The sequence below is a fragment of the Leptopilina heterotoma genome, unplaced genomic scaffold (assembly GCF_015476425.1).
Source record: "Leptopilina heterotoma isolate Lh14 unplaced genomic scaffold, ASM1547642v1 Lhet_166, whole genome shotgun sequence".
NCBI lineage: Eukaryota > Metazoa > Arthropoda > Insecta > Hymenoptera > Figitidae > Leptopilina > Leptopilina heterotoma.
In genome coordinates, this window is record NW_025110882.1 from 1,292,788 (window position 1) to 1,311,559 (window position 18,772).

The 18,772-nt window shown below is 32.6% G+C and overlaps 5 protein-coding genes across 5 annotated transcripts; 3 read left to right on the forward strand and 2 right to left on the reverse strand.

Annotated features, from left to right (window-relative positions):
• Positions 1-1,972: 1,972 nt before the first annotated feature.
• Positions 1,973-4,688, reverse strand: LOC122499190 (uncharacterized protein MCAP_0864-like). The gene is made up of 9 exons (XM_043607369.1): positions 4,482-4,688; positions 4,223-4,357; positions 3,862-4,106; positions 3,564-3,790; positions 3,214-3,486; positions 2,961-3,143; positions 2,650-2,894; positions 2,262-2,579; positions 1,973-2,178 (listed from the first exon to the last, which is right to left on the reverse strand). The coding sequence occupies exons 2-9, from the start codon at positions 4,291-4,293 to the stop codon at positions 2,013-2,015; spliced, it is 1,728 nt and encodes a 575-aa protein (XP_043463304.1). The 5' UTR covers positions 4,294-4,357; positions 4,482-4,688; the 3' UTR covers positions 1,973-2,012.
• A 246-nt stretch (positions 4,689-4,934) lies between these two features.
• Positions 4,935-6,483, forward strand: LOC122499191 (myotrophin-like). The gene is made up of 3 exons (XM_043607370.1): positions 4,935-5,003; positions 5,553-5,663; positions 5,820-6,483. The coding sequence occupies exons 1-3, from the start codon at positions 4,935-4,937 to the stop codon at positions 6,009-6,011; spliced, it is 372 nt and encodes a 123-aa protein (XP_043463305.1). The 3' UTR covers positions 6,012-6,483.
• A 55-nt stretch (positions 6,484-6,538) lies between these two features.
• On the reverse strand, positions 6,539-11,721 carry LOC122499168 (histone-lysine N-methyltransferase SETDB1). Its single transcript, XM_043607327.1, has 14 exons — positions 11,505-11,721; positions 10,978-11,255; positions 10,771-10,897; positions 10,558-10,701; positions 10,120-10,484; positions 9,820-10,049; positions 9,323-9,731; positions 8,957-9,214; positions 8,523-8,867; positions 8,258-8,425; positions 7,823-8,131; positions 7,480-7,754; positions 7,090-7,417; positions 6,539-7,016 (listed from the first exon to the last, which is right to left on the reverse strand). Exons 2-14 carry the CDS (start codon positions 11,218-11,220, stop codon positions 6,810-6,812), a joined length of 3,408 nt encoding a protein of 1,135 aa, XP_043463262.1. The 5' UTR covers positions 11,221-11,255; positions 11,505-11,721; the 3' UTR covers positions 6,539-6,809.
• A 218-nt stretch (positions 11,722-11,939) lies between these two features.
• Positions 11,940-15,546, forward strand: LOC122499169 (coatomer subunit gamma). Its single transcript, XM_043607328.1, has 7 exons — positions 11,940-12,120; positions 12,373-12,694; positions 12,797-13,579; positions 13,647-14,226; positions 14,317-14,636; positions 14,713-14,911; positions 15,032-15,546. The coding sequence occupies exons 1-7, from the start codon at positions 12,081-12,083 to the stop codon at positions 15,413-15,415; spliced, it is 2,628 nt and encodes an 875-aa protein (XP_043463263.1). The 5' UTR covers positions 11,940-12,080; the 3' UTR covers positions 15,416-15,546.
• Positions 15,547-15,828: 282 nt separating this feature from the next.
• Positions 15,829-18,511, forward strand: LOC122499171 (methionine aminopeptidase 2). The gene is made up of 6 exons (XM_043607329.1): positions 15,829-16,018; positions 16,255-16,326; positions 16,394-16,713; positions 16,864-17,268; positions 17,518-17,785; positions 17,898-18,511. The coding sequence occupies exons 1-6, from the start codon at positions 15,874-15,876 to the stop codon at positions 18,101-18,103; spliced, it is 1,416 nt and encodes a 471-aa protein (XP_043463264.1). The 5' UTR covers positions 15,829-15,873; the 3' UTR covers positions 18,104-18,511.
• The last annotated feature ends 261 nt before the right edge of the window (positions 18,512-18,772 follow it).

Genomic DNA, 18,772 nt, shown 5'->3' on the forward strand with positions numbered 1-18,772 from the left:
GACGTTTTAAAAATTCGATCAAATTAACAATCGATGATTTAAAAATTCGATGAAATGAGCATTCGAAGTTTTGGAAATTCGATGAAATGAGCATTCGAAGTTTTGAAAATTCGATGACATGAACATTCGACTTTTTAAAAATTCGATCTAATTAACATTCGATGTTTTAAAAATTCGATGAAATAAGCATTCGAAGTTTTGGAAATTCGATGAAATGAGCATTCGAAGTTCTGGAAATTCGATGAAATGAGCATTCGACGTTTTGAAAATTCGATGAAATAAGCATTCGAAGTTTTGAAAATTCGATCAATTTAACATTCGAAGTTTTAAAAATTCGATCTAATGAACATTCGAAGTTTTGAAAATTCGATGAAATGAGCATTCGACGTTTTGAAAATTCGATGAAATGAACATTCGAAGATTTGAAAATTCGATCAAATGAACATTCGAAGTTTTGAAAATTCGATCTAATGAGCATTCGACGTTTTGAAAATTCGATGAAATGAGCATTCGATGTTTTAAAAATTCGATGTAATGAGCATTCGACGTTTTGAAATTTCGATCAAATTATCATTCGATGTTTTGAAAATTCGATAAAATGAGCATTCGATGTTTTAAAAATTCGATGAACTGAGCATTCGACGTTTTGAAAATTCGATCAAATTAACATTCGACGTTTTAAAAATTCGATCAAATTAACAATCGATGATTTAAAAATTCGATGAAATGAGCATTCGACGTTTTGAAAATTCGATGAAATAAGCATTCGAAGTTTTGAAAATTCGATCTAATGAGCATTCGACGTTTTGAAAATTCGATGTAATAAGCATTCGGAGTTTTGAAAATTCGATGTAATAAGCATTCGAAGTTTTGAAAATTCGATCAAATCAACATTCGAAGTTTTGAAAATTCGACGAAATGAGCATTCGATGTTTTAAAAATTCGATGAACTGAGCATTCGACGTTTTGAAAATTCGATCAAATTAACATTCGATGATTTAAAAATTCGATGTAATGAGCATTCGAAGTTTTGAAAATTCGATGAAATGAGCATTCGAAGTTTTGAAAATTCGATAAAATTAACATTCGACGTTTTGAAAATTCGATGTAATAAGCATTCAGAGTTTTGAAAATTCGATAAAATGAGCATTCGATGTTTTGAAAATTCGATGAAATGAGCATTCGAAGTTTTGAAAATTCGATCAATTTAACATTCGAAGTTTTAAAAATTCGATGAAATGAGCATTCGACGTTTTGAAAATTCGATGAAATGAGCATTCGACGTTTTGAAAATTCGATCAAATGAACATTCGAAGATTTGAAAATTCGATCAAATGAACATTCGAAGATTTGAAAATTCGATGAAATGAGCATTCGACGTTTTAAAAATTCGATGTAATGTGCATTCGAAGTTTTGAAAATTCGATCAATTTAACATTCGATGTTTTAAAAATTCGATCAATTTAACATTCGATGTTTTAAAAATTCGATCTAATGAACATTCGAAGTTTTGAAAATTCGATGTGTTGAGCAATCGACGTTTTGAAAATTCGATATATTGAGCATTCGATGTTTTGAAAATTCGATGTATTGAGCATTCGATGTTTTGAAATTCGATGTAATGGATATTCGATCGATTTGATTTTTGGGAGATTTCATACGACCGTTTTTAATTTAACTAAAATTTCGCGTTTCTTTCAGTGTTGAGATAATAAAATATTGTCTAATTCCATGAATAAAAAAATAAAATAGAAACGATATTTTGAGCAGTGGTTCTCAATGCACAGACAAATTTCTATTATTATCGCGCGTTTTTCGAATACAATAAATTATTAATAAATATGGTAATAAATGAAACAATCTTGGAATATAATTGTTAATATAATTTTAAATATAAAATAATTACAAATTTATTGATAAAAATACTTTTTAGTTCTCTTTTTAACGAACAAGTATAAAATTATAAATACAGATGTGAAATTGATATAAAAATTTACAATCTAAAATATTTGTTATTGTTCCTCAAAACTGTAAGGTTGAAATGATAGAGAAACTTTACTTGATTTTTTTAACATATACATTACAATACTATAACGTTGTTGCCAGTCTTTTAAGGTCACACCATCCACTGTTAATTCTTCTAAAACCTTAAAGGCACTTTCAAATGATTCTTGATTCCTGAAAGATATTTTTTAAATTAATGTAAATTTTAATTACACTATTCTATAATAATTGAATATTTTATAACTATTTATACTCACCATATATCAAACAAGTGATCAAATTCATTTACATGTTCTCTAGATTTTTTACAAATTAAATTTACATGCTGCAATAATTCCATGTTACTCTTAAGAACATTATCCAATCTTGATACATCCCATTGTGGATATTCGTCAAGTAAATCAAAAGATTCCGCGTTATCATTTCGTTTTAGTAAAGCATTCGTGTACATGGCTTTATAACTCTCCAATAGGAAATAGAAAGGTATTTTTAAAATTGATAGTGAATTTGTCAATTTCCCTGAGAATTTGTCCGATAAATGTAGCAATGAATTATTAAAACTGATATTCAGGTGTCTAAAAAAGCGTAAAATATTAATATTAAATTATTACTTATTAATTATTAATGGTAAATTAAAAATTATACCTTTGTTCGGAAAATTGTTTCTTTACAGTTATTTGCCGTAAAGCTTCTATATCTAATTCCTTGTAAAATGTTTCTAATTCCAAAGAAAGATTCGGTTCTGCTTTTCGATCTGGTTCTTGAGTATCAGATCGTAAGTTTGCAATTGCTTGAAGGTGAACTAATTGTTTTTCTCTCGTTTCTGTTATTAGATATCGAATACCTTTGAGATAGTTTAAAGATTTTTGAACTTCGTCGATTAATTTTTTCTGTAAAAAAATAATGTTTTTTAAATCTATAATATTTGAATTCGTATATTTAATGATTTTTCTTACTTTTTCAGAACTGAGATTTTCTAATTTAGTGGAAATTTCGGAAAGTTCCGTTTCCAAGTTTTCTTGTTCATCGAGACTGTTTGAAATGTCATTTATTTCCTTCAGTAATGTATTTTGTTCGACTTCGTGCATACGAACTTCAAGAGTATTTTCAAGCCATTCAGTGATGCCTGGTTCAGCCAACTAGAAAAAATTTTAAGTAATATAAATTTTAATCTTTTATTTGATTTTAGAATAGATTGAAATACTTTACCTCAATTCGCTCAATCCACTCCATAAGAATTCTCTCATTTTCTGAAGTATTTGCGATTTCTAACAATTGCATCGAAACAGTTTTAATATGTTCTCCGCAGATTTTTGCTAAACCGATGTCAATGTCTTCTCCGATAGTAGTTTTAAATTCAGATACTTCCTTCTTACCCAGTGAAATTAATGTCTCCATATCTTGAGATTGATTTTCTGTTAATAGTGACCATAAAGTTGGAACGTGTTTACCATCCAAAATTTGTCTTACTTTATTGATTATCTAGAAGAGGAAAAGTTTGAATAGATTTCCAAAAGATTTTTCAATATTACTGGATTATTGTAAATTAATCAATTTACCTCCTTTTTATTTACACCAGAACGAATGTTGCTTATTAAGTTCAAACACTCGCGTATCTCCTTTAACGATACGTCTTTATTACTTGCGGGCATTAAATGCTTGCTTATATTTAACATTGTACTGCTGTCCTTAAGAATTTCTTGAACTTGTTCCACCTTCATTTTAAGTAATTCTTTCTTCATAGTAGGCGACTCTTTCTTGCATTTCAATAATCTCAGTTCATTCTCTTTAAAAAAAAAAATATTTCCAATTAATTCTATTGAAATTGATTCTCTCTGAATCAATTTAATTAATTACCTTTCTTGATTGTCTTGGATTCTTGTTCTTTGTTTTTCTCCTCTGCTACTTTAATTCGATCCTTTAAATTACTTCTCTCGGCTTTTAATTGATCACCATTTTTTATATAATCTATGCAAGGATCTTGCAAATTATTTTTTAATTTATAAAGTAAAATGTTTTTCCTCGTTTCCATTACATCCTTAGGATGGTGTAGAAGTTTTGACGCATCATCCCAAAGAAGTCCAATTATTCCTTTGTTTAATCTAATCAAAAGAAAATTTATATTTTATTAAGTGTATTAATTGTATACACATATATCGAATCATTAATTATGCATATTAATTCCTAGTTTACATATTTTTAATAAACGTTTACTCACAAAACTGAATCTGTACGTCCTGAGAATCCCAGTTTCTGTGCCCAAGCAAAATTATCTTTCTTCTCATTCATTGTTTATCCATAAGAAAAAAGACATTAACAAGTGCACCACGTTTTGTTTCAGAACTCTTTTCACCTTAACAAATATTAAAATAATTAAAATTGTAATTGTTATTAGAAATAAACAAACATTTAAAGGCGGTCTGAGTTGAAATTTTAAGAATGTTGCTACATATTTAATAAACAAAGTATAATATTACCTCGTTTTTTGAGAAAAAAACGTTATATTATGTCAAACTTTCGTTTCCAGAAAAACACAACCTTTCCGGTTGAATGAAACACGTGAAACTCATACCAGGAAAATATAATTATATTACAGAAAGCGAAACAAATAATCGTTAACACTTTAGAAAACTGTTTACACGCAACGTGGAGAGGTGTACAACTGCCTGCAACCGCCAAAAACAAAGTAATTTACGTGGTGGAATTACAATACAATTACGCATCTATTAACAAGTGGTGGGGTTTTCTACGTATTATACGTAAATTACACAGTACTTTTGAACTTCCCATACCTGATACAGCTGCCATCAGTAAATTCGGCACAATCAAAACTATCAAAACCTAATGGAAAAATATTTAATTTAAATAAACAAAGTTATTCTATAAACTTTATAAACAATCAAAAAAATTGATTTTAATCGTCAGTCAAAATGAATGAACTTGTGTGGGGAATAAAGAACGGTGATCTGGATCAGGTTCGAGACATTGTAGAGAATAAGGTGTGTTGAAAAAATGTCGCATTTCTCTTTTCAATTTAACATCATAATAATTAATATTTTTAATGTAACTTTTAATTCATAACCACGGCATATTATTAAATTTTTATATTAATTATTATTTGAACTTGTATTTTACACTATCATTTATAAATTGAACGTAAATAGTGTAAATCAAGTTGACAGATACCATTTTTTCTGTCATTTTTAATGAAAACAATCAATTTTATTTTGGCTTATAAATCTTTACTAATCAATAATTTGTTTATTATTGTTTACAACTAAGCTGAGAATTTATTTTCATACTGTAAAATTTAAATCTCTGTTTGGATTCATTATTGTTTGAATTATTATTATAGCGTATTTATAATGTTTATGAAATACGAAGATTATTATAGTTTATTTATGTGAGATATAAAATATTCAGAAAGTTATTCAAATTTAATTTGAATTTATTTATTTTAAATGGAGCTTAAATATAATGGTCTATTAAGAAGTTTCAACAGCAGAATTTAAAGAGAGTAGACAAGTTAATGAATGAATTGTTAACAGGATATGGATGTTAATAAATTAATTAATGGAAGGACGTTACTGCACTATGCAGCAGATTATGGCCAAAGTGATGTTCTCGGTTATCTTTTAGAAAAAGGTGCTGATGCGAATGTAAGTTTAATTGTTATAACATTTAATTAAAATTTAGACCCCGTAAAATTTAATATTTTGGATACGTGTGAAAAATTCCAAAATGCGTTGAAAATTGAAAAATAAAATTAATCAGTAAATTAACAATAGTCAGAATGATGAATTTGAAATATTTAGGCGAGAGATAAGCACGGTATCACGACGCTCTTGGCTGCGATTTGGGAAGGACACACAAATTGTGTGAAATTACTATTGGAGAAAGGAGCACGGCCAAATGGTGTAACGCCAGACGGAACGAGCTATTTAGATGCAGCCGAGAAAGAAGAAATTAAAGAGCTCTTGGAGCTATACAAAACCAAAACACTTTAAAAATTAAAAATTTTGTTACATATTTAAAATTAAAATAATAATAGATACGTCACACGTTCCTTATAGGATATATTGTCGCTTCGTTATTGACTTCTTCGCATTCTGTCAGACATCTATATATAAAATATATATTGTATATTTATGTAACTTACATAAAAGGCATGAAGCTATAATGTAGGTTTATAATATATAATAATGATATAAATAAGAAATATGTACTCGCTTCGAGTAATCGCGACCTAAACTTGTTCCGCCTAGAGTCGCAATTTTTTCGCGATACCTATTTCAATAAGTTCGAAATAGTTTTTAGTTCTTTTACAAGAAAAAAAAAAAGAAAAAAACCAAACAAACAAACATAGAAATTAATCTTTTATCGACTTATTTTTTAGAAATGAACAAACACTCATTGAATGAAAAACTTTGTAATTTACATCTAAGATGTGTAAGACTTTGTTTTAATAATATATTAAGTAAAAAAAATATTCTACTTTCAAATTTCCCTTCCTAATGATTTATCGACTTTTATTTCTTTTTGCATATTTTTATTGATATTTCGCCAAATTACATATAAACATGATAATAATTTAAAAGTAAGTATTTACAAAAACAGTGGAAATTAATTACTTACTACATAATTTCTATTGTTTTTTGTTCGCGAACGATTTGAACCCAAAAATGACTAATTGTTTTATTTTTTATAAATAACGTACATATGTGCACACACAAAAGTAATTAAAATATTCTTGAAACTTCTTTAGAGATCTTTTTTCATAATTGTTAATCACGAATAAGTGAAATTTACAACAATCGACCTCTGCAATTTGATGAACCACATTTACATATTATCATTTTGCCTGGTATACTGCCCACATCGTAACTATAATTCCAGGTCAATTCCTGACCAGCTCTGATGTAATGTAAAGCGAAGAAAGCCACCCAGGGAAATCTTACATCGTGAGTGTCCACAAACACGTTTTGAACGAATACATTTGGATCACAGGAGTGCTGTAAAAATATTGTTAAATTAGAATTGAGGAAATTGGAGAAAATTATGTAATTAGAGGCGAACTTTTCTCACATTCAAATAGCGTCCGATATTTCCCGTGGTTTTGGCATCCATGATATAAACGGCCTCATCTTCGCCAAAAAAGTCTCGAACGGACTTGAAATTCGGCCGATCAATTTGAGCTTCAACAGTCAAATCGAGTTTACCGGGTTCTCGCCGCTTCGACTCATCCTCATCACTGAGCGTTATAGTATCGTAATTTGAATCTCTACTTTCTGATTTGTCTAAATCTGGTTTTGATGACCTCATCTCAGATTTAGATTTCGATGATTTTGTTTTTTCTTCTTCAGCTTCTTCCTCCTTTGATTTATCACCTCTTTTGCGTTTTCGCAATCTTTTACTGAAAAATGATTTAGAAGTTTGAGTAAAAATACTAAATGTTTAATTTCGATTTCTTCTTACCGAATAGGTGTATCTTCTCCAATGTCTTTTATTCTGAGGTTGGGATCGTCCCGGTACTTAGTGATGTCAAAATCTTCATCCGACTCGTAACCGGAAGGCTTACTGGTGTCGTCTTCATCGCTTATATTGTCCTTTCGGCTAGTATCGTTAGATAGTTCCAATTCAGGATCAAGGACATCAGCTTCGTAGCCTTCTTTAATTCCTTCGACGACCTCGACGTAATCCAGTTCGGCGAGATATTCGTCGCCATAATTTTTACCTCCCTCGTTTGCTCCCTAAAAAGAAAGAAATTCACCATTTTGTTTCTAAATAGAATTTAATAATAATTGAATAATAAACTTACCTGTTCAGTGAGCAATCTTCCTGCATAGATGCAGATGAACGAGCCCTGGGGAATATCGTTGAGACATCTGATTCCCCAACCACGGGGAGCGGTTTTAAAGACTTGTAACTTCAACGTCAGAGGATGTTGAACTACTCGATTTAGACACGTTTTCACGGAGCATTTACACCTTGAATTGCATTCGTAAATGCCGGTTGTTACCGGTTCTGGTAGCCGTTTGTAAATATAACCCACAGCGGTGTTTGCAACTCTACCTCCAAGAGTTGCTCCCTGATTCGTTAATTGCCAACACTGACATTTTTCTTTATCCTGTTGACAATCGACAGAAATCTATTATTCTTAATATTACTTTACAAATACCTATTGTAAGTTGAATTTAATTTCAGATTTAGATTGTCTATCAAATATAAAAAATTTTTTAAAATTCAAATTTACCTGACAATCGTCAGTGCAATCACAGCAGCACAAAAAGTCTGAATCCAAATTAAGATGAACGTCTTCTGTCGGTTCTCTTTGGGTACTATATCTAATTGTATCGGGCAGAGCATGATCAATTTCGTTCACACACGGAATGGGAACGTTTTCTGCTCCGTAACTGAGATCCTGAAATGTTTATTATAAATATGATTATGTTGAAAAATTGTGTAGAAAGTGATTAAAAGTAAAAATTGCAATTAATTTTTGAAAGAAATTCCCTTACCTTAATGTTAACGAAACATTTATCAAGGACAAATTCAGCGAGACAATGGACCCAGTGATCAAATTCAAACAAGTCGACAGACATTGGACTTCCCGTGACTCGTAAATACTTGTGCAATTCTTCCATATTTCGAAGTCGTTTTCCGCACGGAGATTGATAGATAGTGACTTTCTTGCCCTTGGAGAATTTACACAATTGTCTGTTCCAACCGCAAAGCAATGGAATTGACAATGGCGAGTATCCCTTTAAATCCTCCGGCGTGAAGGAACAACCGTCGAGACATTTTGGTGCACATCTGTGCGGTGTATACCTCTTCGGACTCGTTCTGTTCTGAGTCTGATAGTACTGCACAAACGATTAATGTATTCATTTAATAATTATTAGATATTAATTTTGAATTCAATTAAAAAAAGTGAATTCGCTTATGGACTTACAACAATGCTGTGTGAGGGTTTTGTTTCAGTCGGAGGATTGTATGTTGGTTCAGGAATGACGGGTTTTTTCGCGGTACTTTTCTTAGCCACGGCTCGCGCCTGTTGTGGCGCAATGAATGGCGTTTCATGAGTAATTTTATCAATTGGCCGAATAATATTCGCAGCGGGAGCGCTCACTTGTTTTACATCGGCTTTCCTATTTAGGAATTCATCTTGATCTGTTGATGAAGTGTACTCGACGTATGGCATTCCTTGTTTCTGTAATTTATCAATAATTTACAAAGAGAATCTATGAATTACTATGCTATTAATTTGAATGTAATTCAAAATTAATTTATTTATTGAGATAGAAAATGGAAAACCAACATTTGACGAGGGTGGAAGGCGATGACGGGCCGGAGCATTAGCGGTGGCATGATTGCCCTGTTGCCTTGCATTCGCCTTGAGCAACTCAACGTAAAGAGGTCCCAATCTCGCGGAACCTCTGTAAATCCATTCGGTTCGATTGTCAGCATCGAAATGCATTTGTACCAAACTGGCATCGACTTGTATGACACGAGCTATCCACCATTTTCCATTCCACTCGGTCTTCACCACTTGACCCGTCTGCAACTTCACCATTGGCCTCTCCGGATATGACTCCATGTACTTCTTCACAAAATCTCGCGAAGGACTTGGTACGTCCTCCCAAACTTGCGGCGAACTTTCCGACACGAGATAAATGTTCTTGTGAATTACGTACTGCGCGTAACCATCGTCGAAAAATACCAAATACCTGTCAAGAAAAGAATCCTGTAATTATCTATTCCTTAAGCGCAAGGAAAAATATTAATTAATTAATTAATCCGAAACAAATTGATTACCGATATTTATTTGTCGATTTCGGAGGTTCAGCAATGACACCACTGTAAAAATTGTTTGTATTCAGATCTTGAAAGAGAGCGACAACTCGAGTTGAAACCGGAATAATTACATTGCTCTGCTGAGCGATGGCAACTTGTTTTCCGGATACAATTTTCATTGCTTGATTATGCTTTTTTGCGTTTAATTTCACTTTGTATTGAGTAGGATTTTTGTTGACTACCGCTATAACCTGTTTGGGAGAGTTTAATTAGATTTTGTATTATAAAAAAGATTTGGTAATTTTGAGTCATAAAACATACCTTAGCCTTTAACCATGGGATCAAAGCGTGTTTCATGATCAGAACAGGGGTGTCTACATCGGGAACTGGTTTTACGAGAAGACCAAGTGGCGGCAAATCGGCAGCTGCTTTTACATTGTCTCTTTCAATTTCCTCAAGAATAATTGGTTGATTATCAGGTACAGGTACTGTTGGTGTATTTCTAATTTGAGTAACTTTTTTCGTCGCAACAAGAGGGAACTGATTGTTATCTGGTACTCCGTCACAAATCGTAAGCTCTTCCATCATTTTAATGCTTGGTTTAAATTCGTCATAGAGAGAATTTCGCAGCTTGTCGAGTTTGCCCATCAAGTCTTTTAGTTCTCCGTCCACTTTATCGTTGTCACCTGAAAATATTAAAATTCAGAAAATGAATAAAGGAAAAATCTTTTAGCAAGTCGGAATATTTAGGCAACTTACTCTGAATATTGTCCCATTGTTTCGTAAGGTATTTTTGTGCCTCCTCAACTTGAAATTTAATATCAAATTTAGAACTAATAGAAGCCAAGGATACATCTAACTTTTGCTCGAGGTCCAAGAGAAAATCTTCTGGCAAAAAATTATCTAAAATTTTTATGTTTAGTATCAAAATCATTCAATTGTACATTTTTAATTTCATATAGGTGAATTTACCTTCATTGTCATCCGTTTTGCTCTCAGTATCAGAATCATCACTGTCTGAAATTTCTACTTCCATTGTATGATCCGGAAATTCACATTTTAATAATGGCTTTCGATCCAAAAACGAATTGACGAGTACCTTTGAGTTTCACATAAGAAATTAAATAGTATTTTACTTATTTATCCACAATTCTTACAATCTTTTAATAGAATTATTACCTGCTGATGCTGTATAGAATCATTGAGGCATTTTTCGCAAATTAAACGCTTTTTCCTTTTGGCCGTGTTTGCTCCAAAAAATGTGCAAGCAAAAGTAGGAGCTATTTTCATATTCACTCCAGAATTACATTGAAAATTAATGCAATTAGCATTGCATGTTTTCTTTTGTTTATCATCTTTTTTACTATCCTCCGTTTCCTCGTCGGAAATTAATTCTATGACTTCTGCGGCTACTTTCGCCATTTTAATAACTTAATTTTCTTTTGAATCCAAATGAACTGAAACAAAAATCAGATTTATTTATTGTGTTATGAATTATAAATTAGTTTGTTGTGAAATATAATATACAGAAGATAATAAAATAAATTTTTCAAGTTTAAAAATAAAAAAGTTTTGTTTTATAAACCAAAAATTATTTTGTCAGTAATTATATTTTTATAAACTAAATTTTTCTTTCGAGACTTAAAAATGTAAATGTTTTCATTTAAAATTTAAATTAAACATGCAAAAAATAGAAAAGTAGGTACCTTGTTTTACCGCAAAATCTAATTGTTTATTTATAAATATAATATATACACTGTGATTATTTCGTTGCGAAAAACAGATATTTGGATCATTGAAAAAACTTAAACGAAAAATCTAGAATAATAGTTATTTAAATAATTAACATTTAAAAATTGTTATTTTCATTCTAACCTAATAGACGCTAACAGTGTGAGGTTAACTCTTTTCTTTTCGAAACTACAAATTTTTTCATCTGCGCAATTAATTGCGCACAGTGGTTCTCAACCGAATTGAATTTCCCCGCCAACTTAATTGTCAAGTGTCAAAATATTTCTGCCAGATGCGAAATAATGTCATAATGATAAAATGAAATATGTAAAAGTAAAGTATTTATCAACATTTCTCAATTTTTCTACCACGATTGTGTTATAAAAGAATTATTTATCACTTTGTTTCGAAAGTCACAAAAAAACATAATGTTGGTAGAATGTTGAAAGGTTGGCAACACTAAATGTCTCATATGTCAGGGTGGACGGCCGTCTTCAATTTGTAGGTGACGTGTCTGTATTTATGTTAAATTCTGTTTGGAATTTAAGAAAATGAACGCCTTTAAGCGTGATAAAAAAGAAGAGGAGGATGGTAATTATATATAATCTATTTTACACAATATATTCTATTATTATCTGTGCTCTTCATTTCACTTTTAATAGTCAACAATGTTGTTCATAGGTTAGCTGTCTTTAAACAATTTTGACACGTTTCTACATTTTTCTATTTTTTACTAAACTAAATCAATTTTAAACTTATAGTGAACAATTGAAATTTTTGTAAATAAATAATTAATTTTGTTTTATGTGAATTTTAATCCATATAATTTTGTCATGTTTGTAGGAGGTGGAAATCCCTTTCAGAATTTGGAGAAAACATCGGTACTCCAAGAGGCACGTACTTTTAATGACACATCTGTCAATCCACGAAAATGTGCACATATTTTAACGAAAATTTTATATTTACTGAACCAAGGGGAACAACTTGGCAGTACAGAAGCGACAGAAACATTTTTTGCAATGACTAAATTATTTCAATCCCGCGATGTTGTTCTACGTCGTTTAGTTTATTTGGGAATAAAGGAACTGAGTTCAATTGCCGATGATGTGATTATTGTTACATCGAGTTTGACGAAAGATATGACAGGGAAGGAGGATTTGTACAGGTATATATTCTTCATTGTATATTTTTTGAATTTTTTTTCGAAGGTAAATTAAGTAATTAATTAAATATTAAAGAAAGTTAATTACAATCTAACGTGTTACAGGGCTGCTGCAATCAGAGCATTATGCACAATAACCGATGCGGGAATGTTGGCGGCAATTGAACGTTACATGAAACAAGCGATCGTCGATCGTTCTCCAGCAGTTTCGAGTGCAGCTCTCGTTTCATCGTTGCACTTAACGAAAGTGTCGAGTGACGTCGCACGAAGATGGGCGAACGAAGCACAAGAGGCTTTGAATTCCGACAATGTCATGGTACAATATCACGCCCTAGGTGTATTGTACCAGGCTCGTAAATCCGATAAACATGCAGTTATTAAATTAGTCGGTAAATTGATGCGAAGCAGTCAAAAGAGTCCCTATGCCGCTTGCATGTTGATTCGTATGGCGTGCAAATTGTTGGAGGAAATAGATGAAGGCACAGAACTTTTGGATTTCGTCGAAGCGTGTTTGCGTCACAAATCAGAAATGGTTGTCTTTGAGGCGGCGCACGCTCTAGTAAATTTGGGTCGCAGTGGCACACGCGAAATACAACCAGCAATAAGTGTTTTGCAACTGTTTTGTGGTTCGCCGAAACCTGCGCTGAAATTCGCCGCTGTTCGTTCTTTAAACAAAGTGGCTATGACCCATCCTGGAGCAGTGACCGCATGTAATTTGGATTTGGAAAATTTGATTACCGATTCGAACAGATCAATTGCTACGTTGGCTATCACGACTCTGTTGAAAACTGGAGCGGAGAGTTCTGTTGATCGTCTAATGAAGCAAATTGCCACATTCGTATCGGAAATATCGGACGAATTTAAAGTTGTCGTCGTGCAAGCTATTAGGTAAGTTGAATACTTTTCGAATTTCTTTTTATGAATATGTAATTTATTTATTTGTTGAAATTTACAGGGCACTTTGTCAGAAGTTTCCGAGGAAGCACGCGGTTCTTATGAATTTCCTCTCGGCTATGCTGAGGGATGAGGGAGGTTTGGAATATAAGGCGGCGATTGTAGATACGATTATCGCCGTGATGGAGGGCAATGTGGAAGCCAAGGAAGCGGGACTCGCGCATTTATGTGAATTTATCGAGGATTGCGAGCATACGTCATTGGCAGTGAGGATTCTTCATCTACTGGGTCAGGAGGGGCCAACTTCGAAGCAACCGTCACGTTACATTCGTTTCATCTACAATCGTGTAATTTTGGAGAGCGCGAGTGTACGAGCAGCAGCTGTGACAGCACTGGCACACTTTGCTGCCGCTTGTCCTCAGTTATTGCCTAATATTCTCGTTCTACTAGTACGCTGTCAGCTGGATTCTGACGACGAAGTACGAGATCGTGCCGCTTATTACTGCTCCATTCTTCAAGGACAACACGACCCAACTATTCTACCTCTGGTGCAACCTCCACTTCTTTCCATTCCAAGTCTCGAACGAGCTCTACGTAATTACTCACGTTCCTCCATGGAAGAGGCCTTCGATATTTCCGAAGTAAGAAACTTCTATTTTTCTTCTATTTTACTTCCATTTTTAACTAAACATAATTAAAATAAAAAATATTTATTATCATTGTTTATTTAGATTCCAGCTGCACAAATTGTCGAGGAACCAATTCCCACCGAAATTCATACAGCTGTCAAGCAACAGACACCAAAGCTTTCGCGCGAAGAAACTTTCATGGAGAAATTGTCTCAAGTTCCTCAACTTATGATGGCCATACGGAATGCACAACTCTTTAAATCGTCACCTGTTGCTGAATTGACAGAATCTGAAACTGAATACAATGTGAAATGCGTAAAGCACTCATTCTCCGAATATCTTATATTACAGTTCGATTGCTTAAACACACTGTCTGATCAATTACTGGAAGATGTCAAAGTCGCGGTCGAGCCTCCTGAAGGGTAACAAAAATACTATTGTCATTTTTTAATTTTTGAACTTAGAATTAAATTTATAATAATACTTTTCTTTTGACAGGTACACACTGGTGTGTGAGATACCCTGCCCAAAATTAACGTACAACGAACCTGGTATCACTTATACGGTTCTGAAATATCCGGAGGATATTCAATCGAGTGTTACTTCCATTCCCACGACTTTGCGATTTATGGCTCGCGATTGCGATCCAACAACTGGAGTGCCATACGCCGATCAAGGATACAGCGATGAGTATATGGTAAGCAATATAACAAATTTAAAAACAATTTTTTATTTTATTTAATTTTTATTATCTTTTATTTAATTTTATTTTCACTTTCTAATAAAAAATAAAACGAAAACTTCTTGCCCGATCCAGTTGGAGGATTTAGAAATAACTTTAGCCGATCAAATGCGTGGAGCGGGCGGAAGGGGAGTCGACTTCAATGCGGTTTGGGAATCTGCTGGAACTCGAGGATTTATCACAGTGGATGAGACTTTTGCTCTCGGGGCAACTGTCACAACGGTGGAAGAAGCAATTCAACGTTTAGTTGGTTTTCTCGGTTTAGAATCGGCTGAACGTGGCGATCGTGGACAATCCGGAGCTATTGAATTCACTGCGCTTCGTGGAATTTTCCGCGGTGGTAAAGAAATTTTTGCACGCGCTAAATTTGCCTTGGCAGAAGGACAAGTTACGATGCAATTATCAGTGCGATCGCAAGATCCCGATGTTGCTGAATTAATACTTTCATCCATAGGATAAATCATAGATTTTAGAAATTAAAGAGAAAGAAATTGTACAGCCTGGGAAGTAGGATCCACATTATATTATTATTATTATTATTAATTATTATTACTAAAACATTTTAAAATAAACGATATTATTAAATAAAATAGGATTATTTTTCTGAATCTTATTTTTTATTAAGGAATTAATATTCGACGTGATCATCATAATTATCGTAAAGGTATGTATACTTAATTATAATAATTAATTGTATAAATAACAATTTATATAATCTTATACAAAATATTTACAGATTACTTTTTTGATTTCAAAAATTGGCGCCTTAGGCGATATTTCTCTTCGGATATGTTCGGGTCTATTCGTTTATTCTCGTTGGGATTGACAGCGCATGTCTGTAAACATTTTGCCGCTGATTCGGTTTTCCTTCTTTATCTCTCAGCTTACGATAGTAGTAATACTTTTTCTTTGAAAAAATGGCTGCTGTAGTGGATGAGGTTATCAAGTCCGCGGAAAAATTCGTGGACGAGGAAGACGATGATGTCGTTGAAGAGGACGACGAAACAACATCAGCAGAAGCTACCAAGAAGAAAAAAAAGAAGAAAAAGAAGAAGAAAGCAGGTTAGTTGATTGCAATCAATTTTTTTTTACCTTGTTTTCAGAAATTCTGAACCGACTAATTTTACCTATTTTACTTATCTAAAAATGTGTCTATATATTTGCACACAAAAAATAATGTTTGTTTTTGATTTTTATATCACGTACCTACTAAAATAGCTTTTTGCGATATTTTCCACACATTATAATTTTATACATTTTATAACCCTAAAATTCGTGTTTTTTTTCTAAAAATGGAGCTGGTGATGTGAATGCTGATACTCCAGAAGGTAACGAGAATGGAACAAAAAACGCCGATGTTGCCGCAAAAGGTGAGAAATTATTTTTATTTTCCTCATGATAGGAGAATGATTGTCTTATGTGAAATAAATGTAATAGGTTCGGAAGATGTGACGGAAAACGGAGCAGAAACTGAAGAAGCGAAAAAGAAGAAGAAAAAACGTAAGGCAAAGAAAGGTGCAGTAAATCAACAGGACAGTATATCGGTGCCGGTTTCTGAATTATTCCCCGATGGCAATTTCCCTGAGGGTGAAATTATGGAGCATCCACCAGCAGCTGGAATTGACGAGCGAACAGCTAAGGATCGGTTTTCCAGTGAGGAGGCACGAGCTCTGGATCGAATGCATAATGATATTTACAATGAAGCGAGACAGGCTGCCGAAGCTCATAGACGTACCAGAAAGCATATTAAGAATTGGGTTTGTTTTCTATTGAATGTTAAAGTAAAAAAAAACTGATTTAAAAAAATATAAAAACAAAGAAAAAAGGATAAATTAAAGAATTTATTCTTTTTTCTTTGTTTTTATATTTTTTCTAAATCAGTTTTTTTTATTAAATTTGAATTGCAGGTGAAGCCGGGAATGACAATGATTGAGATTTGCAATGAACTTGAAGACACCGCGAGGAGGTTAATCGGAGAAAACGGCTTGAAAGCCGGTCTGGCATTTCCTACAGGTTGTTCAAGAAATCATTGCGCCGCTCATTATACTCCAAATGCCGGGGATCCAACAGTTCTTGAATATGATGACGTTACTAAAATTGATTTTGGTACACACATTAATGGTCGAATTATCGATTGTGCATTTACATTGTCGTTCAATCCAAAGTACGATAAGCTCATTGAGGCTGTACGCGATGCCACGAATACTGGCATCAAGACTGCCGGTATCGATGTTCAACTGTGTGATGTTGGTGCCGCAATTCAGGAAGTTATGGAATCCTACGAAGTGGAATTGGATGGCAAAACTTATCAGGTAATTAAAAATAAATTTACTTTTACTATAAAATAATTTCAATTCACCAAAAATATTCACTCTTTGAAAATGGAAACGAATTGTCATAAATTTGAATCTTATCGTTTCATTAAAATTTTAATGTTTTTCTTATCTTCTCTCGATTGCCTTGTTTTATTTGACTTTATAATTTTTTTCACTTTTGCATCAATTAAAAATATAGAAAGGGGGTGAGTTTAAAGAAAATATTGAAATAATATTTATTTTCAGGTAAAATCGATTAGAAATTTGAATGGACATTCAATCGCTCCGTATCGAATTCATGCAGGAAAGACCGTGCCAATTGTCAAGGGCGGCGAGGCAACGCGAATGGAGGAAAATGAATTTTATGCGATTGAAACTTTTGGCTCGACAGGAAAGGGTGTCGTTCATGACGACTTGGATTGTTCGCATTACATGAAGAGTTTCGACGCCGGATTCGTTCCGTTGAGACTTCAGAGTAGCAAATCTCTTTTGAATACAATTAACAAGCATTTCAGTGAGTAACTACTTTGACTAGAATTGAGAACGAAGTAACAATATTATTAATAGACATTTTCATGGTATTAAATCGAATTGAGAAAAATTCTAATTTTGTTTTCCTCTTCCAGGCACCTTGGCATTTTGTAAGCGCTGGTTGGATCGAGTCGGTTGCACAAAGTACCAAATGGCTCTCAAGGATTTGTGCGACAAGGGTGCCGTCGAGGCTTATCCGCCGTTGGTCGACGTTAAAGGATGCTACACTGCTCAATTTGAGCACACTCTGGTTCTTCGTCCCACTTGCAAGGAAGTGATTTCAAGAGGAGATGATTATTGAGCAACAATCTGTATGTAAAATATGAATGAATTTCAATTTCATTACCAACTGATTTTATATATTTTTTTCATTAATTATTTCTGTGGAGCAGAAGTTGGCCAAACTGTTTGGCTGTGTTTTTGATATAGTTTCTTTTTTTGGGAATAAATTGTAATTACACGATTGTTATTAAGAATGTGAAATGTGATTTTAAGCTTACTAACACAAAGAAAGAAACTATTATTAATGCATAAATATGAATTTGAGGAAAAATTGCTTTTTACTTATTGTAATAATATATTGCAAATTAACATTGCAAGAGAGAAAAAAAATGAGGTGCATTTTTAGGACTTAAAAACAAGTTCTATTTCTTTTCGTCAAGATACAATATTTACAATGAACATTGAATAAAATATATTTGAAAATTTATATCTATCTTCAATAATTGTGTATTATTGAAATTTAATTTAATTCAAAAAATCAATTTCATATTTGTTTTTTTACATTTGTTTGTTTCTCATACTTTAATTTGAGAAACGATTATTTTTACATCGACGAGAAAAACATTTTCTACAGTTAAAGACAATTTGACAGACGATTAAAAATTCGCATAAAATGTTTACTGCTTAATTCAAATAAAAAAAAGTTCATACACATTTTTTTTGAAATAAAATATATAATTTATATTCA